At 38.5% G+C, this 26,457-nt stretch overlaps 1 protein-coding gene across 8 annotated transcripts in view; it reads right to left on the bottom strand.

Annotated features, from left to right (window-relative positions):
• Positions 1-26,457, bottom strand: part of ARHGAP28 (Rho GTPase activating protein 28) — a 249,382-nt gene that overhangs the window by 48,530 nt on the left and 174,395 nt on the right. For all 8 annotated transcript variants that reach the window (XM_047697642.1, XM_047697643.1, XM_047697646.1 and 5 more), the window contains 2 exons: positions 19,060-19,152; positions 10,928-11,017 (listed from right to left, as the gene is read on the bottom strand). In XM_047697642.1, coding sequence (XP_047553598.1) covers positions 10,928-11,017; positions 19,060-19,152 — 183 coding nt within the window. The remainder of the gene's footprint in view (positions 1-10,927; positions 11,018-19,059; positions 19,153-26,457) is intronic.

Here is a 26,457-nt window from a genome sequence, read left to right as displayed (position 1 = left end):
TCTCCTGCAATATTGTCAGAAGTTGAGTATCTTTTCTTTTTTTAAAGATCTTATTTATTTTCGAGAGATGGAGAGAGTATGGTAGGGAGGGTAGGGGGTGAGGTGAATTGGGGGGGTGGCACATAGAGAGAGGGAGGAACAGACATCCTGCTGAGCACGAAGCCTGATGCAGGGCCAAAGGCAGATGGCTAACCAATTTGAGCTACCCAGGTGCCCCAGAAGTTGCATATCTTTATAAAGCCCTGTGAAGCAAGCCAACTGCTCAAGTCTGGATGGATATTAGTAAAAAACAAAAACCAAAGACAAAAAAACAAACTTATACACAAATTCTACCATTTCTGCCAATATAAATTTTAATGTGGTAGTTAGTATCTATGAATGTGTGTGATGATGGAAATTTGCTATTCAATCACCAATCTTTTATGTACTATTCAATATAAAGTCTGTTCATTTCTTTTCCCCAGAGCCTAATGTTGTTTCTTTTACTCTCATATTTATTTAGCAATAACTGAACACCTGTTTCATGAAAGATTCTTTATCATGTGCTACAAATTACACAAGGGTGTCTTGAATTCTGAGCTTTGTGTTCTCTTTTTCCTATTTTATTTCAAAAGAGATGACACAATTGTAATTGTGTAAAAATCATGTCAATACATGGCCAATTACTAAAACATAGATTCCCGATTACTATAATTGGTAGATGAATGAGAAGAGGGGTGCCTGGGTGGCTCAGTCATTAAGTGTCTTTCTTCAGCTCAGGTCATGATCCCAGGGTCCTGGGATTGAGCCCTGCATCTGGCTCCCCGCTAGGCAGGAAGCCTGTTTCTTCCTCTTCCACGCCCCCCTGCTTGTGTTCCCTCTCTAGCCAACTCTCTTTGTCAAATAAATAAACAAAATCTTAAAAAAAAAAATGAAAAGACATAAAAAGGTCTAGAGCTGGGACGCCTGGGTGGCTCAGTTGGTTAAGCGGCTGCCTTTGGCTCGGGTCATGATCCCAGAGTCCTGGGATCGAGTCCCACATCGGGCTCCTTGCTCGACAGGAAGCCTGCTTCTCCCTATGCCTCTGCCTGCCACTCTGTCTGCCTGTGCTCACTCTCTCTGACAAATAAATAAATAAAATCTTTAAAAAAAAAAAAAAGGGTCTAGAGCCATACAATTTGTTGTCCATCAGATTTTTGGTAGTACTAAAAACAAAACTATGGAATAAAGATTACCTGTACACTAATATCCTTAAAATGATATGGACCACTTTTCAGTGGTCTTCTGAAGTTTTCTAAAAGAGAAATGCTTTCTCAAATTTTGAAATAACTCACCAATGGGAGACAACACTCTTGAAAACTGAGAGACATTTATTTAAAGGCTGAAACTGATGATTTGGGATGCTTAAACCTACTAAATGTAAGTTTCTTAGTCTGTAAAGTGGAGAAATGCCCATCTGCTGAGTTGATTTATTAAGTCTCTAGCCAGCTCTACTGTACTGAAGGCGTGCCTGCCCTTTGTAATGTAAATTATTCTGGGGGCTATCTTGGGGGAGGCAGAAATTTAATCATGATCCCTGCTCATGAGTTATTATTTATAATGAGGAGTAGAGTAACATTTATGGAACATTACTGAAAAACAATTAACCCACTGTTCAGAGCTAATTTCTACAACACAGCTATGTATTTATTGGAGGGCAATGAAGAAGAAAGAGGTGCGGCCCGAAAGGGTTTCACCCAGAGGCGGGTGAAGCTGACCTGGAACTCCAAGCATGATGGAGAGGACTTATAGATGCAGAGGCGGCTGGCAAAAACATTCAGGTCCAAAACGAAGGTATAATTTCAGGTATGGAAATATCTGAAATATTTCTGCTACACGGAATTGTGGAGAGACTGGTTTGCCAGGAGTTGAGGCAAGGTATTAGAAAAATATGAGAAATAAAATGGCCAAGATGGTCAGCTCAAATAATGGAAGGCTTGGAAAGCCACACAGAGAAGTCGAGACACTCCTAAGGGTTAAAACCAAACAGAACAAAACAAAGGAACATTCATGTGTTAAGAGTAGGGGAATGACATGGTAAAAATGAAAAGGAGGAGAAATCTGCCAATAAATGGACTTTGGATTTTTAAATAGGTTGACTGAAAAGGCTAGGTGCTTGGTATTTATAGTGTTAAAATATCCACTCACCCATTAAACATACTAACACTAGCATCATTTGAAATTTTACTAGTTATCTGAATATATTTGAAGTATTAATACCATTCCCATTTAAAACACACTTCCTTTGCTTGTCCATAACAGGTCCTACCATTTCCCTATGTGCCTAACCATAAGAGGCTGGGGCTTCAACTGGTGAGGAAAGGCAAGGTTTTCCAGCCAGTGAAGCTTGGTCTGCCGCCCAAATCATGGAGCACTAGTACTAGAGAGTAGAATATATGAGGTATGATTATTCTGAATTCCAATCTATAGAAAGTTGGCACTACCTGTTTGAGTTCTCTCAAAATTAGACTTTGACTGTACAATATTTCCTTCACAAGAAACACCGAACCTAACATTTTTCATATTTATTACTTATAGGAGAAATTCACTAACTCAAAAGATGTTTCTTTTCCTGACTGGCTGGCTGCTGCTTTTTTTCCCTCAAGGTTTGAGTTGGTGTGTTATATAACTCTATGTATAAAAGCTGCCTTGAATTAATAGATAATAAGGTTTCCCCTACTTCCTCTTATGTCCCTGAGATTGGAAATGGTAAATCTACATCTTGCCAAATTCTCCAGAGACATGTTTATTTTTTAAATTGAAGTATAATTAACATAGTGCTCTATTAGTTTCAGGTGTCCAATATAACAATTCAACATTTCTATAGAGTTTTCAGTCTTTATCGAGATAAGTTTACTCCTCATCCCCTTTATCTCTTTCACCCATCCTCCCACCCAGCCACCACTTTGCAACATTACTTTATTACTTTATTCTCTGTATTCAAGAGACTGGTTTTTGTCTTTTTTATTTTGTTCATTTGATTTGTTTCTACAATTCCACATATGAGTGAAATCATATGGTATTTGTCTTTCTCTGTCTCACTTACTTCACTTAGCATTACACCCTGTAGGCCCACCCATGCTGTTGCAAATGACAATATCTCATTCTTCTTTATGGCTGAGTAATATTCCACTGCATCCATGTATACCACATCTTTATCCATTCATTTATTAATGCACACTTGGGCTGTCTCCATATCTTGGCTATTGTAAAAAAAATTCTGCAAACATAGGAGTGCACATAACTTTCTGAATTAGTATTTTCCCCCTTTGGGTAAATACCCAATACCTCAGAGATAAATAAGTGATATTCACTGACAAATATGCCATCAAGTTTGAAATTAAACATAGTAACAATTAAAAAATCTATCCAATTGTGAATTTAAAGGCATTCTAATAATATCTTGGATTAAAAATTAAATCACATGTGAAATTAAAAGCTAAATGTTAGAAAATAAGAACATTAAATTCCAAAAATCTACGATGAAAGTTAAACTGTTATTCAGAGATTAACTCTTAACTTTAAATGCAAATAAGTAAGATTAAAAGTAAATATGTTGGCTGCATAGTATTCCATTGTGTATATATACCACATCTTCTTTATCCATTCGTCTGTTGATGGACATCTAGGTTCTTTCCATAGTTTGGCTATTGTAGACATTGCTGCTATAAACATTCGGGTGCATGTGCCCCTTCGGATCACTATGTTTGTATCTTTAGGGTAAATACCCAGCAGTGCAATTGCAGGGTCATAGGGTAGTTCTATTTTCAACATTTTGAGGAACCTCCATGCTGTTTTCCAGAGTGGTTGCACCAGCTTGCATTCCCACCAACAGTGTAGGAGGGTTCCCCTTTCTCCGCATCCTCGCCAGCATCTGTCATTTCCTGACTTGTTAATTTTAGCCATTCTGACTGGTGTGAGGTGATATCTCATGGTGGTTTTGATTTGTATTTCCCTGATGCCGAGTGATATGGAGCACTTTTTCATGTGTCTGTTGGCCATCTGGATGTCTTCTTTGCAGAAATGTCTGTTCATGTCCTCTGCCCATTTCTTGATTGGATTATTTGTTCTTTGGGTGTTGAGTTTGCTAAGTTCTTTATAGATTTTGGACACTAGCCCTTTATCTGATATGTCATTTGCAAATATCTTCTCCCATTCTGTCAGTTGTCTTTTGGTTTTGTTCACTGTTTCCTTTGCTGTACAAAAGCTTTTGATTTTGATAAAATCCCAAAAGTTCATTTTTGCCCTTGCTTCCCTTGCCTTTGGTGATGTTCCTAGGAAGATGTTGCTGCGGCTGACGTCGAAGAGGTTGCTGCCTGTGTTCTCCTCGAGGATTTTGATGGATTCCTTTCTCACATTGAGATCCTTCATCCATTTTGAGTCTATTTTCGTGTGTGGTGTAAGGAAATGATCCAATTTCATTTTTCTGCATGTGGCTGTCCAATTTTCCCAACACCATTTATTGAAGAGGCTGTCTTTGTTCCATTGGACATTCTTTCCTGCTTTGTCGAAGATGAGTTGACCATAGAGTTGAGGGTCCATTTCTGGGCTCTCTATTCTGTTCCATTGATCTATGTGTCTGTTTTTGTGCCAGTACCATGCTGTCTTGATGATGACAGCTTTGTAATAGAGCTTGAAGTCCGGAATTGTGATGCCACCAACTTTGGCTTTCTTTTTCAATATTCCTTTGGCTATTCGAGGTCTTTTCTGGTTCCATATAAATTTTAGGATGATTTGTTCCATTTCTTTGAAAAAAATGGATGGTACTTGGATAGGAATTGCATTAAATGTGTAGATTGCTTTAGGTAGCATAGACATTTTCACAATATTTATTCTTCCAATCCAGGAGCATGGAACATTTTTCCATTTCTTTGTGTCTTCCTCAATTTCTTTCATGAGTACTTTATAGTTTTCTGAGTATAGATTCTTAGTCTCTTTGGTTAGGTTTATTCCTAGGTATCTTATAGTTTTGGGTGCAATTGTAAATGGGATGGACACAATGGAATACTATGCAGCCATCAAAAGAAATGAAATCTTGCCATTTGCGACGACGTGGATGGAACTAGAGGGTATCATGCTTAGCGAAATAAGTCAATCGGAGAAAGACAACTATCATATGATCTCCCTGATATGAGGGAGAGGAGATGCAACATGGGGGGTTGAGGGGGTAGGAGAAGAGTAAATGAAACAAGATGGGATTGGGAGGGAGACAAACCATAAGTGACTCTTAATCTCACAAAACAAACTGAGGGTTGATGGGGGGAGGGGGTTGGGAGAGGGGGTGGGGTTATGGATATTGGGGAGGGTATGTGCTATGGTGAGTGTTGTGAAGTGTGCAAACCTGGCGATTCGCAGACCTGTACCCCTGGGGATAAAAATATATGTTTATAAAGCTGTAAAAAAAAAAAAAAAAAGAAAGAAAGAAAGGATGAATACCCAAGTTTTGTAGCAACATGGACGGGACTGGAAGAGATTATGCTGAGTGAAATAAGTCAAGCAGAGAGAGTCAATTATCATATGGTTTCACTTATTTGTGGAGCATAACAAATAGCATGGAGGACAAGGGGAGATGGAGAGGAGAAGGGAGTTGAGGGAAATTGGAAGGGGAGGTGAACCATGAGAGACTATGGACTCTGAAAAACGATCTGAGAATTTTGAAGGGGTGGGGGGTGGGAGGTTGGGGGCACCAGGTGGTGGGTATTGTAGAGGGCACAGATTGCATGGAGCACTGGGTGTGGTGCAAAAATAATGAATACTGTTATGCTGAAAAAATAAAAAAAAAATTAAAAAAAAAATGTAGGTTTTGAGCTCTAGATCCAAACTGCCTGGGTCTAAATCTTAGCTTTATTAGCTCAGGAAATTTGCATAGGTTTTCCATGCCTTATATGTGAAAGTGGGTAATAATAATAGTAGTGCTTGTAGTACTGTAGTGTTGTTGAGAGGTGTGGTGGGCAGAATAATATGCCTATAATGTGTCCACATTCTAATCCCCAGAAACCTAGTGTGTTACCTTATATAGCAGAGGGTAATTAAGTTGCAGGTGGAATTAAGGTTGCTAATCAGCTGACCTTCAGATAGGGAGGTGATGTGGGGTTATTGAGCTAGGGCCCAGTACAGTCAAGAGGATCCTTAAAAGTGGAAGATGAAGATTGAAGAAGGGAGTCGGGAGAAGAGATGTGACAACAGAAGCAGTGGTACAGAGATGCTGTGTGGCTAACTTTCAAGATGGAGGAAGAGGTCACGAGCCTAGGAACATGGACAGCTCCAGAAACTGGGAAAGGAAAGGAAGCATTCTTTCCTAGAGCTTCTAGAAGCAAAGTTCAGCCCCCCTGAAACTTGGACTTTACCCCAATGGGACCACTTGGAACTTTCAAACTACAAAACTGTAAGCTAATAAATCTGTGTTGTTTTAATTCAAAAAAAAAAAGTAAATATGTTTATAATCCAAAAGACTAGAAAAAATTATACAAGTAGAACCAAGAAGGAATGAAAAATTAGTAAGGATTAAATATATTAATACAATAGGAAAAGTAGGCTCATAATTAATCAATTAGGCATTTATTTTTAGGTGACTTCCTAGAAAATACTGCTGATAACAGGCAACTATTTACAGTTCTAATTGGGATAAAACACATAAATATTAGGAACAAAAAAGGTGAAATACCTACCTCACAGAAAATTTAAAATTATACATCTAAATAAGTGTGTGTGTATATTTGTATATATGTGTGTATACACAAACAGCATATACTGAAAATGCTAAATAAACTGAACGTTTTGCTATAATAAATATAGGTTACCAAAACTCACACCATTTGGGATGGAAAGGAATATAATGCCAAAACCATATCCACTGAAAAAATAATCAAAACACTATGTCTACACTGATGCCAGGTCTTGGAGGTTTCACTACCAAATTACAATACAAGGAGATTATGCTGAGTCAAATAAGTCAAGCAGAGAGAGCCAATTATCATATGGTTTCACTTACTTGTGGGGCATAAGGAATAACATGGAAGACATGGGGAGATGGAGAGGAGAAGTGAGTTGGGGGAAATCGGAGGGGGAGACAAACAATGAGAGACTGTGGACCCTGAGAAACAAACTGAGGGTTTTGGAGGGGAGTGTAGGGTTGGGTGAGCCTGGTGGTGGGTATTATGGAGGGCACGTATCGCATGGAGCACTGGGTATGGTGCATAAACAATGAATTTTGGAACACTGAAAAAAAAAATAAAATGAAAAATAATTACAATACAAGCTTAAACATAATGGATTTTATAGATTATATATTTACATCAAATTTTAATATATGCTCTAAAACACTGAAAAAGGATTCAAAGTTCTTAACATATTCATACCAAGATTAGTATATCTGTAACAACAAAAAGCAAATTATATATATGCTAAATACCACTATTAGAATCCTACTAATAGAACAGTTGTTAAAATGCTAAAATAGTAGAAACTGATATTCCATAATGTAATAAAAGAATAATATAACACAAGCAGGGTTTATTTAGCAACAAATTTATAATTCGTTATTAGAAAGACCTATCAACAGAATTTCCTAAGGTAACTGCTTAACAAAGAAAAATATATTTATTTTAATAGATGGTGAACAATTGCTTTATATAATTCAACCTCCATTCCTAACAAAAACAATTACAAGGCTCAGAAACCTAAAACTAATATTCTACTTAATAATGAAACTTGGAAGAATTAATGAAAAAATCAAGAACTTATCAAAAGATTCCCATAATTATTATTTAATGTAACAAGTGATTATGGTTAGTTCAATAAGACAGCAAAAAGAAATAAAAGGATTATTTTAAAGAATGAGTAATGAAAAATTTCACTATTTCAGGTGATTATCTGCACAAATTTAAAATCAAATGAAAAGTTCTTTGAAGTAAAAAGAATTTTTGGAAAGGAAGCTATAATTGTACAAATATAAAAAAAATTACTTTCCTTACACTCTGCAAAAACAAGCTAGAAGATGAAAAAAAAACCTACCATTTTAAGATGTCAATGAAAACTATTAAGTTCCTAAGTAATTAATCAATGAAAAATGTATATGGAAAAAATGAAAGAAAGAATATTATGAACTTTTATTGAAGGACAGAAGACATAAATAAATGGAAAAACACAATTATTATTTCTCAGTGGGAAGAGACAATATTTTAAGATGTAAATTCTATTCCCAACATTAATCTTTAAATTCAATGAAGTTCTTAATGAAGTCCTAATAAGACTAATTTAATGGGTGGTTTTAGCATTATCCTAAGTTCATCTGGAAGTAAAAATACCTAAGAAGAAAGAAAATTTTGATCCAGAACAATGAGAGTGAACACATCCCAACAGATTTCAAAAACAAAGCACAGAGCCATAGTAATTAAGACAGACCCCATATAAATATATAGATTACAATTATCATAAAATTGACCCTTCAAATGAATAGAGAAAAGATGAAAGATTGGGGGGAAAAAAACCCCCCAAAACAGAATTGGTGTTTCCTTTTAGTAAAGTTAGGTCACCTACTTTAAACCATTCCACAACACAAACTCCAAAGGGCAAGTTCTGGGGACCCTCTGAAGTCTTGAAGATGACAATAAAATGTCCCTGGGAATTTATACTGCCAGGTGAGATTTACTTCACAAGAGTCATGGCCAGAGCCCTTGAAGCCCTTGTTAACACATCATTGAATTATAGAAATCCTACCATCTAGAAGTAACTTCAGAACCTAACTGGGGTGTCAGTGGCTCCTTATAACCAAGAACCAGGGAAGTCAAAATGTTATTTTCCTCATGGTACAACATTCTAGAATGATTTTCAGTACAGATGCAGTAAGGGTTAAGTTCTCATCTGTGGGCTGGCAACTCTAGCAACTAACTAATTTGTTGAATATTTCTAAGGAAAGATATTCTGAGTAACAAGCAATCCAAAGGAAGTCACACTGGAGACTGGTACTAATGAGATTTTTTTTGAGTCTCAATACCGCTGAAACTTTTATTTATATCACAATCATGATTCAATCAGTTTTCAGAAAAACAAAACCTGAATGACTAACATACTCCAGGAGACACTATCTATAACTGCTACATAAGATTACAATCTTTCTCTTACACTCTCTAACTTTCAAGAATCCTTATCTGCAGACAATACATACCTAATAAGACTTGGTGAATGAATGAATGGATCAACAAAAGCCTAGCAAACAAGGCCAACCCCAAATCCTCCTCAGCAACTCAATTATGCAACCATTCTGCTCCAAGTGTTACTTGGTGTGTGCATGGAATCATGCCATCCTTCGTTGGCTCATATAAAATGCCTGGGCCAGAAAAGTCAGCTAGAGAGAGAAGGCATCAGACTGTGTCAGGGGTTTTTACGTCAACTAGAAGACGTGGGGGAACTGCAGCAGGCACTGAAACAAGGCTTGCATGTTTAGATCAACGACTTGCCACTGTGAGGAGGATAAATTTAAGGGGTGTATGCTAAAGTCAGGGAGATCACGTAGGGGGTTACTTCAGTAATAAAGGAAGATGATTTGTTTCTGTACTAAGGAAGTAGTTACAGGAAAAGAGGGGAGTAGAAATATTCTATAACTATTTACAAGACAAATTCCGTAGTTCTCGGAGATGGGCACATACAGGGCAGCATGTAGACAGAGTTGAGGCAAATGTATAGGGATGGTGCCCTGGGCACACAGTATCAGCAGCTGAGACACAATATACAGGATCCTGTGCAAAAGCCTTGGAGCAGGAACCCCCAGTCACAGAACCACAGCACAACTGTGAGAGGTTTCTTATAGGTAACTCCTCATTTCAGTACCTATCAGAGTTTGTGAGGGACTTACTTTGTGTTCATCCATCCGTAAGTAGAGTGCACTGGAAAATATCTCTAAAAGAGAGACATCCTTACTCATTTGCGTTCCAAAGGACAATCTTAAATAGGAAAATAGCAGCCAGATTCAGAGCTGGTCAGTCAGACACTAGGGGCAAGTCCTAGCCATCTGTGCCATAACCTGTAGGGCTACTGATAAGTTACTCATTGTCACTCATATTCTTTTGTGCTTCTTATATGATCTGTGTAACAAAGCAACCTCAAAATCAAAAATCTAAAAACACAACAGGAAAACTCCTTCACTTGGGGCTCATGGCGTTCTCTCTGAACAATGGGGATCTACTGAGAGTGTGCTATGCATGTGAACATCAACCATCTTTTGTCTCCAACTGGTCAAAAGATGAGAAAACTACTGCTCAGAGGCTCATGTGAACGTGCCCCCTCCACCTGCCTGACTGAGGTGCTCTTGCCTGCCATCAACTTGCCATCCAGTAACCACTACCTCATTGAACAGGGTCTCTGCCAGAGCACCTGCACAGAGACACCAAGTGGGGATGTACAGTGGCTCTAGGAGGGGGAGGGACATGATGAGGCTTTCTGATCAAAAGAAGTAAAGTTCTGTCACTCAAGGCCAAGTGAGTGAAGGCAATGAGCTCTAAGGCAATAGTGACTTCAGTATCAGGATGAGGGTGTTTTAATTTATCCTGCAGGGATAAAGGACTTCTCAGTTAGATGGCAGAATTAGGCCAGATTACTGGTGTGAACTCAGTCAAGAGGCCTAAAGGTACCAGATTCCTCCGGGCTTGATACACACAAAGAACATCCTGGTTCTGACATTCTGACCACAGTGGTATCAATTTACAGAGTCCTCTTTTAAACTGAGATCTAGTCATTCCTCGGTTTTGAGTCTCCTACTTCCTAACTGTTAAAATGTTGGTGGGTCTCCCGGCAGCTGTGGTTTCTTCACAATCTCAGTTCAAGTTTTCCTTATCTGTTTTGAAGAAATTGCTTCTTCTTGCCTTGAACTTGTAAATATGCTGTGCGATTGTTTTGGCGGGTGACGACTTACCACAGAGCCACTCCTAGGAACTGCAAAACTCCCTTCTTCATCTTGGGACCCATCTGACAGGGTGGTATTGTTGAGAGAAGCACCACCTGGCTAAATGAAGAAATAAAAGTACCATTTTTATTCAGGCAAACACTTCTAACGTGTGTATTACACTATGTGTATCTATTTAGATGTGTGTGACACTATATGAAGTTGTGACTTCCTGGGCAGGGACAGCTGCATCCAGTCCTTCAGGGAACATCACTGTGAATTCCTAAATGCCAGGCCCTTCCACAGACACTGGTCAGACACTGGGCCCTGTAACCAACACTGCTATTGCCTGCCACAAACTCCTTTTTCCTTAACAATGTCTTGGTTTCGTTCCAGGGAGTTAAACCAAAGAACTTCATTTCTAGGCTGCTTTGCAGCTGGGAGTGATCATGTGCCTAGTGTGATCAATGAGAGGTAAGTGTAATTTAGCAAGAGTGCTTCCAGAACAGTTAAGGCTTTCCTGACCAAAAGGAAGAGGGTCATCTCGCATGCACTTGTGACAGTGCTGTAGATGACAGCCTAGAGTTGCGAAGTATCTTGTTGGAATAAGGATGATGGCCAAGACAATGGGCAGCAGAGGTGGAAGATCAAGCCTACCTGGGTTTGCACTAAGGCATCCTGTAATGTCCTGTCAGACTCAGACCACCAAGCCTCCACGTGAACCAAAACAACTTCAACCCTTCCATTACATATGGCCAAACTTGCCTAATCTTAGTTTAGAAACACACCCTATAATTATCTTTTGCAGGGACTAGAATTCAGTAGCAACAATACCAGGTTATGTTCGTCATTTATAAAGTTAGAAATAAGAGATTTTTGCTGTAGTGGACCATGGTTTCACTAAAATTTAAGACGTAAATATTCTTTTATTTACTGAAGGAAACTTATAAAATAGAATATATTGAATACTTATATGAAAATACAGTGTTTTTTTTTTTTTTTTAATTGTCACTTGGGGCCCCTGAGTGGCTCAGTTGGTTAAGCATCTGACTTTTGATTTCAGCTCAGGTCATGATATCAGGGTTGTGAGACTGAGCCCTGTGTCAGGCTCTGCAGGGGCATGGAGCCTGATAATTCTCTCTCTCCCTCTCCCTCTGCTCCCCCTTGCCACTTCTCTCTCTCTCCTTCTCTAAAAATAAAACAAAACAGAAAACCTTTCACTCACCTTGCTTGACCACATTTTCTATATTTCTTATGGATAGTAGGCATTACTTTATAAAATGGAGAAGCTTTTTTGAGAGAGAGAGAGTGAAAACACATGCACTGGAGTGGGTGGAGGGGTAGTGGGAGAGGGAGAGAACAAATCTCAAGCGGGCTACACACCCGGCATGGAGCCTGAATCTGGGCTTGATTTCGCGATCCTGAGACATGACCTGAGCCGAGATCAAGAGTTGGCCACTTAACCGACTGAGTCACTCAGGCCTACGAACCTTTTCCTTAAAATGACAAACAAAACATGAGAACTAGTATAAGATGGTGGACTAGAAGTCAAGATGCTCCCCTCTGACCCCCTTCACTAAAAACGGCAGAAAACATACATATATATATTCTTTAAGGAGGACATTTTTTATAGCACTAGAAACCATTAAAGAATTCCATAGCAGACCAACTCAGAAATTTCTAGAATAAAAGCAGATAGAATCGGTTTGGTAAAATAAAAACCTCTACCTAAGAGTTGCATAAGAGAACATTTCTAGAGAGGGAGGAGAAAAACAAACAAATAACAGAACTGTACAAAGAGTACGAAAGGATCCCAGGTAAATAGTTAAAAATGTGTGCAAAATAGAAGCTAAGTAGACCAGCCCCTTAAATATACAGACAACCCCTGAATATAATGCAGGAAAATCTCGCAAAATGTAGTCTAAATAAAATGAACTAACTGCCTTAGGGTATAGGATCCTAGGATGAGTATACAGGCCTAAGAAGGAAATCAGGAGGCCTAACAAAAGACATGGAGGGCAGATTGAAATGAATCAGTTTTGCCTGGAAGCAATAAGTTAGGTTCTTAATTCCTGTCATCGGTTTGGTATCTGCGGATAATGTGTACTGACCTACCTGCCTCCTCTACACACTTCAAAGTTAAGTACACCCCACTTAGAAGAACACACAATCAATAATTTTAGCCTTTGGATAAAACTGATCTACTCAAGTGCAAAGGAAATATACAGCAATTTTCTCATCAATTAAAAATTAATAAAGTCAGTGCTATGATTCTACAGAGAACTTTAGGGGCCCACTGAGCTGTAGAGTTCCACCTGAGAGTGTGCTGGTGCCCTCTGTCTTGTAGAACACTTTCTACCCTATGCTTCCTTGGATCAAGTATCTGGTGGATCATCCCCCCCTTCTGTGACAGCATTCTAAATGGACAGCAGAATGAGGGAGGGACTGGGGAGCTGGACAGGAAAAAACACCCTGGATCCAGACTCCTGGTCAGAAGCTCTCTCTGCAGTGGAGGCAAAACCTAAAACCGGAAATACGTGCTGCCACTCAACAGGAGATGTGCACTTCCCTGACCAGATGGTTCTCACACTCAGGCAGACACTTCACTGTTTGTGTCACTTACTATTACACATTCCAAAAGCTGACATTTTTCCACACAAGATGTTTATATTTGAAAAATAAATGGAAAAAAACCTAAATATTTATATCTTAGTTGATACTTGAAAATATTGAAAAAAAAAACAAACAACCATTTACATGGTAGTCTGTTATTTTTTCGTATGAGCTAACCCTTAAGGATCAAGCTTTAGTTGACAAATCCTCTACTTGGGATACATGCACAAAAATCAGTTTTTGTGTCTGTTTCTCACTATAGATACTTTCGGAATTTAGTTATTTTTTATTTACCTACTAAAGGATTCCCTGCTGAGTTTATAAGCTATGGGTGATGACCTGTGGGTGACTTGTTTGCCAACAGTCTGAATTACATTACATCTTTACTCAAGAGAAATGACAATATACACCCTTTACATGAAATGAATCTCCATGGTGGCATTAAGCATAACTGCTTGAAACTGGAAACAATCCAAACGTCCATCATGAGGTGAACAGATATACCAGTAGTCGTATATTTATGCAATGGAATACTAGTAATAATAAAAGAACCAAACTTCCATCACATGCAGCAAATGGATATATCTAAAAAAGTTATCATGAGTGAAAAAAGCCAGACACAGAAGTGCATTTTGTATTTATAGTTCTACTTATATGAGAGTGAAAACCATCCTAACATGTTAGAAATCACCACAGGGCTTGCCTGGGTAGGAGCAGGATGACAACTGGCTAGCAAGGGGTTCAGAGAGATTTCTGCTGTGATGGAAATGTTCTGTTTTGACGGGCTTGGTTGTATGGGTAAAAACATATGTTGGAATTAATTGAATTACACACCTAAAATACATGCACTTAATGTTTATAAAATTATACCACAGTAAAAAACCATAAAAATAATTTTGACTCCTTCAAAAAATTTAATTCTTCTCTTCAGTGTGATTTAAGGGGCCATTGCTGCTATGAACCAAGAACCCACAGCTGCACTGGGGAAAAAGTTGTTCTTGAGAAATAAGAAATTGTTTATTGAAACTTAGAAAAAGAATGAGACAAGCCCAAAAAAACTACATTCATGACCAAGAAAAAAACCTACTAATCTGGAAAATAAAGATGAAGAGACAGAGCAAACAGACTAACATGAGAGGAAGTTTAGGAGATACTGAAATTTAGGGGCCCCTGGATGGCTCAGTCGTTAAGCATCTGCCTTCAGCTCAGATCATGATCCCAGGGTCCTGAGATGGAGCCCATATAGGGCTCCCTCCTTGGTGGGAAGCCTGCTTTTCCCTCTCCCACTCTCCCGCCTGTGTTCCCTTTATCACTGTCTCTCTCTCTCTGTCAAATAAATAAATAAAATCTTTAAAAAAAAAAAAAAAGAGGAAGATACTGAAATTCAAGGATGCCTGGGTGGCTCAGTTGGTTAAACATCTGACTCTTGATTTTGGCTCAGGTCATGATCTCAGAGTCGTGAGATGGGGCCCTGCATCAGTGTCCACACTGGGCATGGAGCCTGCTTAAAATTCCCCCCCACCACCTCTGCCCTTCCCTTTCCTTCCTCCCCCAATTCTAAAAAATATTTAAAAAGAAGATACTGCATTTCATTCACACATAGCAACAACCATCTAACAACAATCTAATATATCTAATATGTGTTCTAGAAGGATGGGGACACAGAAAATGGGGAGGAAAAAATGACTTAAGACATAACAGAAGGCAATGTCCAGAAACTAGAGGGGGGGAAAAAAACAGTTCTCAGGTGAAAAGAACTTGCCAAGTAGAGACCAAAATGAATGAAATAAAGGGCAGATCCTCAAGAAAATTCAGAATTCCAAGAATAAATTCAAAATAAATTAAAAATTCAAAAATTCAAAAATTGGCAGGGAAACAAACAAAAAAAATACCCCCTCATTTATGAAGGAATGAGATTTAGGCAACTAAAATAAGAAATGAAAAACAAATAATGTAAGAGTGCAATAGTCAGTCGCTAAACATAAGAAGAAATTTTATCATAAAAGTTTTCCAGGACCGCTAAGGTTTTCCAATAGTAATGGTCAGTCAGTTGACACACGTTCCTATTGGGAATATTAACATGGTATCCAGAGTTTGCTAACCATCTTGTAAGAGTACAGATTAAATGCTATGGTGGCAGCATAAAAGGCAAAAAGCAGAAGTTCATGCTAAGCCTGTCACTGCACTGTATTGCAGATGTACCAGCCACGGTCTGCCCACCACCATCAGTACTTGTTTTGTGATAAAACAAATTCCTACTTGTTAAATCAAAGTTCCTTAGATTTTGTTTTCCATGAAGCAAACACAGATGTAACTTACATTGTTTTTTGTTTTTTGTCCAGGTATTTTTTTTTCTTTTTTTTTTTTAAATTTTATTTTTTATAAACATATAATATATTTTATCCCCAGGGGTACAGGTCTGTGAATCACCAGGTTTACACACTTCACAGCACTCACCATAGCACATACCCTCCCCAATGTCCATAACCCCACCCCCCCCCAATCCCCCTCCCCGCATCAACCCTCAGTTTGTTTTGTGAGATTAAGAGTCACTTATGGTTTGTCTCCCTCCCAATCCCATCTTGTTTCATTTACTCTTCTCCTATCCCCTTAACCCCCCATGTTGCATCTCCTCTCCCTCATATCAGGGAGATCATGTGATAGTTGTCTTTCTCCGATTGACTTATTTCGCTAAGCATGATACCCTCTAGTTCCATCCATGTCGTCGCAAATGGCAAGATTTCATTTCTTTTGATGGCTGCATAGTATTCCATTTGTGTATATATACCACATCTTCTTTATCCATTCGTAACTGACATTGTTTTTAACAGACACTATGATTGTATGCTGCAGTGAATTATGAAAGAATAGCAAATACAGGCATTTGATTTTCACTTAAGACACTGGAAATAAACTAGATCAACTACTTTGCTTTTTGCATATACTAACGCCTCAAATGACTAATTCATTTATGTGGACTGCACGTTTTATCTATCCAAGATGTGATTTTTAGAGGTTTGTTATGATGTTAGACTGGATTGTAGGACTTTTGTAAATGCCCAAATTCAGTGGCATTTGTGATGAGAGTCAAGGGTCAACAACTGTATATAATACATAAATAGACTATTTTAAGTAGGTTATTTCAAAATAAATACTTCAGATATTAATAAAATAATAAGATGTAATATGGACTCTTTTTAAGAGATTTACTGAGCTATGACATACAATTAACTACAGACATTTAAAGAGTAAGGGATACAGTTCGATGTTGTTTTGACAAAAAATGTAGGCCTGTGAAACCATCACCATAGTCAAGACAATGAACAAAATCGGCACCACAAAAATGTTCTTATAGCCCTTTGTTAACCTCTCCTTCCTTCCTCTCCTCATCCATCCCCAGGTCACCGGGGAATCACAATCTTCCTTCCCTCACTATAGGTTAGTTATATTTTCCATAGTTCTACATAAATTGGATCTTTTTGATCTGGCTTCTTTCACAATGCATAACCACTCTGAGATCCATCCATGTTGTACAAATCAATAGTTCATTGCATTTTATTGCTGAGTAATATTCTGTTGTATGGATATGCCAGAATTTGTTCATCCATTCATCTATAGGGAAAAACTATTCTCAGTTTTGGATTATTGTACTAGAAACATCTGAGTAAGTCTTTGTATGAACAAATATTATGTATGAATAGAAGAGCTGGGTCTGCAGTAGGTATATGTGTAACATTTTAAGAAGCTGTCACACTATTTTCCGAAGTGGATGGCCCACTTTACATTCCCACCAGCAGTGCAGGAGAACGTCAGCTGCTCTGCACCCTCAGCAGCAGCTGAAATGGTCAGTCTTTTTAATTTCAGTCATTCTACAGGTTATGTGGGAATATCTCACTGTGGCTTTATTTGTATTTCCATAATCACTAGTGCTACTGAGTACCTTTCACGAGTTTATTTGCCATCTTTTTTGGTGAAGTGTCTATTTGAATCTTTTTCCCATTTTAGAAGATGAGAAAAAAACCAAACACTGGAAAGCTCAAAGTATATTCTTGAAAGAGAAAGCTGATTTGTTTTCAGAGGTAAAGGATCTATGTGCTTAAATTAAGGGAACTAAAGGTTAAATACTAGCGGGAAACAAACTGGGAATAATTTTCAATATCAAACGAAATTTTATATTATTTCTGTAAACAATTGGGGTTATATTCTGGGATTAAATGGGAAAGTTAATCAGATGATCAAACCTCTCTTTCCTAAAACCTAATACAGTGAACAAAACATAACTTAAAAATAGGAAAAAAGATTCCCAGCAACATTGACATGAGTGGTGACTGGAGAGAGAGATATTCTAGGAATAACATAAATTCTTCTATAATCCAACTGCTGCCCCATCAAAGCAGCACTAATGAAGAATGTAAATGGAGGGGCACCTGGGTGGCTCAGTAGGTTAAGGCCTCTGCCTTTGGCTTAGGTCATGATATCAGGGTCCTGGGATCAAGCCCTGCATTGGGCTCTCTGCTCAGCGGGAAGCCTGCTTCCCCCTCTCTCTCTGCCTGCCTCTCTGCCTACTTGTGATCTCTGCCTGTCAAATAAATAAATAAAATCTTAAAAAAGAGAGAGAGAGAGAGAATGTAAATGGAGAAAATTTTTAAATAGACAACTGTCATGTCCAAAATGAGAAAAGACAACCCAAAGTGTGAGTAACCATACTTGGGTTCACTATATGAACATTCAAACAAAGACTCTCCCCAACACCATAACAGCAAGGAGGAGAGAACCTACTACAATTCACCATTCTGCCTTTTGTTATCTGGGAGGAAGTTAGGAGAGGGAATATGAGGACAGAAAAATAAAAAAGAAAAAAGAGACTATATGACTTCCACCAAAGAGAGAAAAGATAGTTTAAAGTAGGAGTGCACATAGAAACCTGTGAGAAAATGTTCTGGGCTAAACCATAAATGCAGTCCCCTTTCCTGTTTGGAAATAGATATAAGCTCCATCCTCCTCCTCAGGCTTGTCTGGCTATTCCTTCTTCTGGGTCACCTGGGAGGAAAAGTGGGGATGGGGCAAGCAGAGAGATGGGAGAGGGAGGGAGAATCTGGACACCTGAGGTTACATGTATGGTCAGAAGAAAGGTGCTTGATCTTCACCTTGTAATGCAGAAATAGTAGAAACCTGAGGACACATGTTTCCCCTCCAGCAGATGGACCTATGACTTGATGGAATGAACACTCTCCTGAGAATTTTTTAAAATAAAAGAAAAATGTAGAGGAGATAAATCTGCCCCAGAAAAGGCCTACAATCATTGGTTTTCTGGGTATTTATCTGTTTTTATAGAGTATGCAATTATTTGTGGATTTAACTATTAAACTTGGTTTTATTTAATGCTTAATGTTTTCCTGCAAATTGAGTAAATGTGGATAGGTATATTGAGAGCTGTAGCTGTCCAGCCATCTTAATTATGGTACATTGTTCTGAAGTTTTGCCTGATTCTCTTGAAAAAAATGACTTCTTCATTCATCCCTATCCCCAACTATCCTGCTGTAACTTACCAAGGACCCACTTGTTTTGATAATTCCTGGCAGTTCTTTTTCCTCCGGGGTTCCATCCAACTGAGCAGTATGGTTGTCACAGGTATCACCTGGCTAATGAAAGAATGAAAGTCATTTTCAACCAGGCATATCTGCCCCAACATGATTGTTTATTCAATTACACATTATATAAGACTCTACAAATGTACAGTCATATGGTGATGGAGCATAAGTTGGTCTCAAAAGCAAACACTGTTAATTACCTGCCCAAATCCACTTTTCTTAACTTATGAATATCATGATTTGCTCCAAAGATGCTATGTCTAAACTAAAAAGACTAAAGTGTGATCATGTGATGGCTCTGACCAATGAGATACAAGCAGAATCCTACTTGGTAGAGCATGCAGGAAGGCTAATGTTTTCTTGTTAAAGTGGATAGAATCCACCAGCTGATGCTGCTTCTTCTTCACAAGGACCCAGTGTCTGTGATGCCCAGATATACTTGATAAGCACTAAATATTAGCCCATAGGCCAAGTGGAGCAGAATGGAAAGATGAAAAACTTGGTAGATTCATGCTAGGAAATCAGCCACACCAGCCTCAGACTTTAAGGATAATAAATCTCTAATCATCTAAGTCATGAAGCTTACTGATTAACCCATGCCACTTTAAAACCAACTTTATAATTTTTTGTAATGATTTACAAATCAGCAAGAGCAGTCAAGTTTTTTCAATCAAGAAACTAGAAATACATTAGGTTGACTAACTCAAAAACACATAAGACTGAACCAAATATTTCATTCCTATTCAATGAATATTGTAAAAGCTCTGATTTTCATTATGTAGCAAGTGTTATCTAGAGATTATTATGATTGTGATAGATGGCATTTTAGGTCTTGTGCATATGCTCTAAGATTTTTAGCAGCATTTGTGATATAATGGCATTCCCCAAAATAAAACGCAATTATTCTATTCCACGATTGAAGCAACATTTTGCCAAATTAAACATACTGGATATTAATGAAATCATACACTGCTACATGAGACTTCAGAAACTGTTGTTTTTCATCTTGCTTTTCCATATTTTCTAACTTTCCCCCAATATGTATGCATTATAGTAAGAAAAACAGACATTTGTTTCTAAGTAGAAGCAATGCTAAAGAGGCAGTACAAGAAACCAGTTCAAGACAGAGAACTGAAAGCACACCACTTCCAATCACTCAGAATTAGAGAAAGGTGTGTACTGTTATAAGAATAGCTCCAAGTGGCACTGGAAACCAACAAAGTGTCCTAATAACAGATGAGACATTGTTAGAAATTCCTGTGAAATAAAATGTAAACAATGTATTTCATAATTGTATAGAACTTACCCTAAGAACAGCATAAATCAACATTGCTGGCAAAGAAAGGATAAATCTACAAACAGCAAACATACAACCAAGTGAGCTCAGTGTGAAAATTATAAAGGGGGAGGAAGGAGTCTTAGCTCAGTGGCCACAATAATTTATCATGAAGTGTTTCCTCAATGGAGGGACCAGACAGATCTCCCAAAGGCTCCCTTTACACTGAACAGCAGGCAGTAGCTACATATGGGCCCAAGAAAACCACTCTGGCTGAAGTGAACCACCTGCCTTGGAAAGTTGTCCAGGGTTGAGACCAAAACACATCTTAGTATCAGGTAACTCTGGACCTTCATGAAAGTCACGGAAGGGAGAATAAAAGGAAACATCAGTTTTTGTCTTGGATAGTAAGAAATGAAGTCATTCAACCTCTCCCTTTGGGGTGTGTGTGTGTGCGCGCGTGCACGCATGCATGCGTGCATGTGCACATGTGCACATGAGCATGGATACTCATCCATATGTAGAGTTTAACTTCCATTCATTCCCATATTTTACTGACTTACACAGTACCCAAAATCAGCCCTCTCATTTAATAAAGAGTCCTTTGGGAAAATATCTATATCATGGTAGAGAAATCACATAGCAATAACACATCCTAAGTCACTAATGGGTTGGTCTAGCCCATTAAATACATATCAATCACCAAGGACCATTAGACATTGGAGAAAATTAGTGTAATGAATAAGTTACTCATGGCAAAAAAAAATCAACATTCTAAAAAAGTACATTGATAAACATTCTGGGAAAAAGAATTGAGGGAAGGGAAAAGGCTTAAAATAAGTTAATTTCAGAGGGATTTGAAAAGATATTACAACCATAAATCAGGACAAGCTATCATAATAAAGGGGGAAGTCATTGAAAAAGCAGTTCCTATCAATTAACAGTAGGACTACTGAATTAAAAAATCAGTAGAGGCTAAATTATAGCCACTCACGGCAAAAATGACAATTAGGAATCTACAAACTGACATAGACAAAATCTACTAGCAAAGAGAACAAATAGGAAAAAAGACAAGGAAATATAACATACAATTTAAGAACTATGTGAGTTTGGGGTGCCTGGGTGGCTCAGTGGGTTAAGCCACTGCCTTCAGCTCAGGTCATGATCTCATGGTCCTGGGATCAAGTCCCGCATTGGGCTCTCAGCTCAGCAGGGACCCTGCTTCCCTCTCTCTCTCTCTGCCTGCCTCTCTGCCTATTTGTGATCTCTGTCAAATAAATAAAATAAAAATAATAATAATTAAAAAAAGAACTATGTGAGTTTAACACACAGGCAATGAAAGGAAGGATAGGAAAATGGAAAATAGGGCGCCTGAGTGGCTCAGTGGGTTAAAGCCTCTGCCTTCGGCTCAGGTCGTGATCCCAGGGTCCTGGGATCAAGCCCCACATCAGGCTTTCTGCTCAGTGGGGAGCCTGCTTCCCCCTCTCTCTGCCTGTCTCTCTGGCTACTTGTGATCTCTGTCTGTCAAATAAATAAATAAAATCTTAAAAAAAAAAAAGAAAATGGAAAATAAATTAACTAAAGAAATAATGGAAAGAGAATGGCCAGAACTGAAAGAAAAGGAACATTTTTCACCAACAAAAAGCTAAGTGCTGATTGTGATTTAATAAAAAGGTGTCAGGGGCACCTGGATGGTACAGCCAGTTGAGCATCCAACTCTTGATTTCTGCTTGGGTTGTGATCTCAGGGTTATGAGACTTGAGCCCTTCGTGGGGCTCCTCACTCAACCAGGAGTCTGCTTAGGTTTCTCTTTGCCTTTGCCCCTCCCCACAACTCCCCACCAAACACATGGACATAAGCTCTCTTTCTCAAATAAATAAATCTTTTTAAAAAATAAAAATAAAAAATAAATTTAAAAAAAGATGTCATATCCTGATGACAGTTCCGGTCTCCAACACCAAAGGTAAAGGTAAAAGGCTTCCAGAAATATAAAAATGAGAGAAGGAAACAAATAAAGGAGTAAGATTTAGAGAGACATCAGATTTCTCAACATTAACACTACATGAAAAAGCAAACAGATTAATATTTACAAATTTCTGAAAAAATTAATATAGGGCTTAGCACTTTGATACTCCTAGTTTAGGATTTAAGCTTTTTAGATATGAAAATTTAGTATCCACAGATATTTTTTGCCAGATTTGCTCAAAGGATAAAAGATATAATCTGCTAAAAAGATGTAACATTTTGTAATATATATGATTATGCAAATTAGTATTTGTACTATTCTCTGTATTTACTCTACTATGTTAGCCCTCACCATCCTCCTAGGAGAAAGAACAGTACTCGCTTTCTCATTCCAGAAACGTGTCAGCAGTTCAGGGGTAGGGCTGGAACAAAACTTTAATGTCCTCTTCCATCTCACTGCAAGATTTCTTCACGTGTTTGGCACCACACTTGCCCCTTTATTCACCTTTAAAAGGTGGTAAGACCTTAAAGGAATTGAAATACATGGACTAGTGATAAAAGGGAAAAGAAACAAAAGAAGCCTAGACTAATCATGAGAGTCCATGGCCAGGGTGGATGTGTTGGGTGTGGCATATAAGACTTCAAGAGTAAAGCTCACTCTTCAGCGCTGCCTTGACATCTGGTAAAAGCGCAAGGACCACAAGTGGTCTAACTAGAAGCTCCCCTCCTACTCTGGTCCCTCATAAAAGGTCCCCTAGATAGACAATGTTCCTTATGTGGGGGACCAGACATAATTCCTGCTTATCCTTGAGTAACACGTTTCAGTTCCCTGTTAGCCGGTGAAATTATTCAAACAAGCGAATCACATCCTCCCTTGGGAACCATGGGGTACCTCACTCTCTTGATACTACAAAGCCTGTCTCCTACCACCCCTGGTTATTCACTCTGTTCCCAAGTGCACCCCACACGTGGCTCTGTGTCCCCATCACCCAAGCTGTGAGAACATGTGATAATAAATTGCTGTTGATCTTGTCTGTTGCTGAGTGTCAAGATACCCCTGTAACCCTAGGGTGGGACTCCCTCCCTCATCCACAGGATGAAGAAGAGATGATCAAAATAGTATACAGAAAGCTAGGATAAAGGCTGACAGAAATCCACTATTTGAAAACACTAGTATCTACTCTGTGTGTCCCTCTTCTGGCTGGTCTGGAAGAGTAAACGGGAGAGAGGAATCACAGCCTGGATCAAGAGTCCTGGTCGGAAGTAAGGTATCTAAGACTCCCTACAATGCAGGAACAATCTAAAACCAAGGACACTTACTGCCAACATAGCAGAAAAAGTAGACTTCTAACTAAATGGAATAATCTTTTTTTTTTTTTTTTAAATTTATTTGACAGAGAGAGATCACAAGCAGGCAGAGAGGCAGGCAGAGAGAGAGGAGGAAGCAGGCTCCCTGCTGAGCAGAGAGCCCAATGCGGGGCTCGATCCCAGGACCCTGAGATCATGACCTGAGCCGAAGGCAGCGGCTTAACCCACTGAGCCACCCAGGCGCCCCCTAAATGGAATAATCTTATGAGAAAATAATGAAATTAGGAAAAAAGAAAAAAAAAAAAAAACCTAGTGACAAAATCTGCAAAATAGGATTGCTCACAGAACTTAACAAAACCCTCAGGCAACAGAAGAGCAGCCAGAAGACAAACTAGACACATCCAAACTCTTAAGCAGAATTTGGAAGGAACCAATGACTAGCTTGAATTAGGACAATCTTTTAAAGATCCAGACAGAATATCCCACATAAAATACATGTAAGATGAAAATAAACTGTATAGAAACTAAAGATCATCATCATCATCATTATTCATCAGATCAAGGATGGTACAAGGGTTATTCTTAGAACACCTAAAGTATCTCTCTTCCTCTGGTAGGAAAGAAAAATGTAGAGCTTAAGAGAAGGTAATATATGAGTTGTAACAAGGGGAAGTTTCTCACCATAAATTTCCTGCTGTCATGAGTCCAAGTGGAGGCAGATGTCAGTAAACTCATGCCCTTCTATGCCTCTAGTCTGGGTGCAGCACTTGAGTAAGAGGATGCAGGCCTTATGCTAAGTGGTATAGATCATGGCATGGGATTCACCTCACACACAAAACCCTTCTACTGAGATCATGTCATTGGCAGTTACGAACTCAGATTAGCACTCTGTGAATCTCTGAACTAAAATAGACAAGGTGGGCTCTACTGAAATGTGTTTACCTCCTGCACTAGACAGTGTACTTTTCCCCACTTATTGTTACACATTTAAAATGCTACCATGCTGCCCCTCATAAACTATTTATATGAAATATCAAAGTATTTCTTATATTGAGAATTAAATCAATATTGAAAGATACATGGAGAGTAGCATAAAACTATTACGTGTTCAGCAAAAAGAACAAAATTTAGTGGATGACATCCCTGACATCTTGACTTCTGGCTGGGGCTAGAACTGCAGCCATGGTTTTGTTGTTGTAAAAGCAGACAGGCCATGTAGTTATTTGTGGATTTAACTAATTTTTCATTCCTGAGTTTAAGAGTCTCTGTTTCCTTCTTTCTTTCTTTCTTCTTTTTTCCTACACATGTTTTTGTTTTTTAAAAGAGCACACGTATCAGTTGAATGGGGATAAAAGTTTCAGATATTTTCCAAAATATTTATAAAACACTTCATTGTTGAGAAATCACTTCTGGAGTGGTGGCTATCAAACAAATAATTATAAATTATTTTTTCAGTGTTCCAAAATTCATCTGTTTCCTTCTTTCTTATAAGGTAAGTAGGCATTTTGCTCAAGTTTTCCTGACTGCCTTAAAATTATTACTTTTCCCAGGCTCCTTACTCTTAAGTCCCCTTGCTTTACCTTACCAGCTGACCATTTCTGCAAGGAATGGCTGATATCCCTTCTTCATACAAGGTCACATACAAAAGAGGAGCTGGGATACAATCAAAATCATCTGGCCATTGAGAAAAATGAAAGTGCAGGTTTATTCAGGCATATTCTCTATAGGTAATTGCACATTCAAGTATGTGTTCTGCATATATGCGTACATTGATGCAGATTTATGGAGAGATCCACAGATCTGATTGCTGTGCACCAATCACTGCATGTAGTCATTCATCTGCCAATACTGAGAGCCCACTATATTCAGGGCATGATGATAGACATTGGTCTCTGTGGAGAATACTGTTAATTGTTCACCCCAAACCCAATCACCAGTCTTCCTTAAAAGAATCCTGATTTTCCATCCCTCAGGGACATTGGTGTCCAACCAAAACAAACAAAAAACAAAACAAAAACAAAAACAAAACCCATCAAATTCTTAGACTCTGTTGCAGCTAAGGATGATCACATAGATTTCTGGGCAATGAAAGGCAACTGGGATTCTACAGAGTAAGATTTCTAGGAGATTAAGGTCAGAAAAGATAGAGTAAGTTGATACATGTTCCAGGAATGGCCAGGAATATGAATATAGTGCTAGGAGTGGCCCAACAAACGTACAAGTAAAAGGATGAAGGCTGCATATGAATGACAAAGTAGAAAGAAAAAGAAGATGGAAGCACAGAATACCTACTTTCACTTTCTTCCTAAAGATAGAGAGAAAAAAAATCTGTATTTTTATAACTCATGATTTCTTAGGTTTTCTGTTACATGCAGTGAAATGTGTATATAGGTAATACAATCATGTTTCTTAAATAAGAGTGAGTGAGGGGCTCCTGGGTAGCTCAGTCAGCTGAGCATCCGACTCTTGATTTTGGCTCAGGTCATCATCTCAGGGTCATTCGGAGCCCCATGTTGGATTCTGCAGTGGGCTTGGAGCCTGCTTAAGATTCTCTCTCTCGGGAAGCTGGAGGAGAGGTGGAAGGGTGGGGAGTTACAGGGAGAAGAGATAATTGGGTGAGGGGCATTGAGGAGGGCACCTGATGTAGTGAGCACTGGGTATTACATGAGACTATGAATCACTAAATTTTACCTATGGAACTAATTAAAAAAAAAAATTCCCTCTCCCTCTCCCACTAGTGTGAGCACATGCATTCTCTCTCAAATTAATTAACTGAAAACTAATTTAGGGTGCATGACTATATTTAT

This window comes from Lutra lutra, chromosome 12 (genome assembly GCF_902655055.1).
Source record: "Lutra lutra chromosome 12, mLutLut1.2, whole genome shotgun sequence".
Taxonomy (NCBI): Eukaryota; Metazoa; Chordata; class Mammalia; order Carnivora; family Mustelidae; genus Lutra; species Lutra lutra.
Note: the sequence above shows the minus strand (reverse complement) of the source record. Positions and strands in the feature narration are given on the sequence as shown.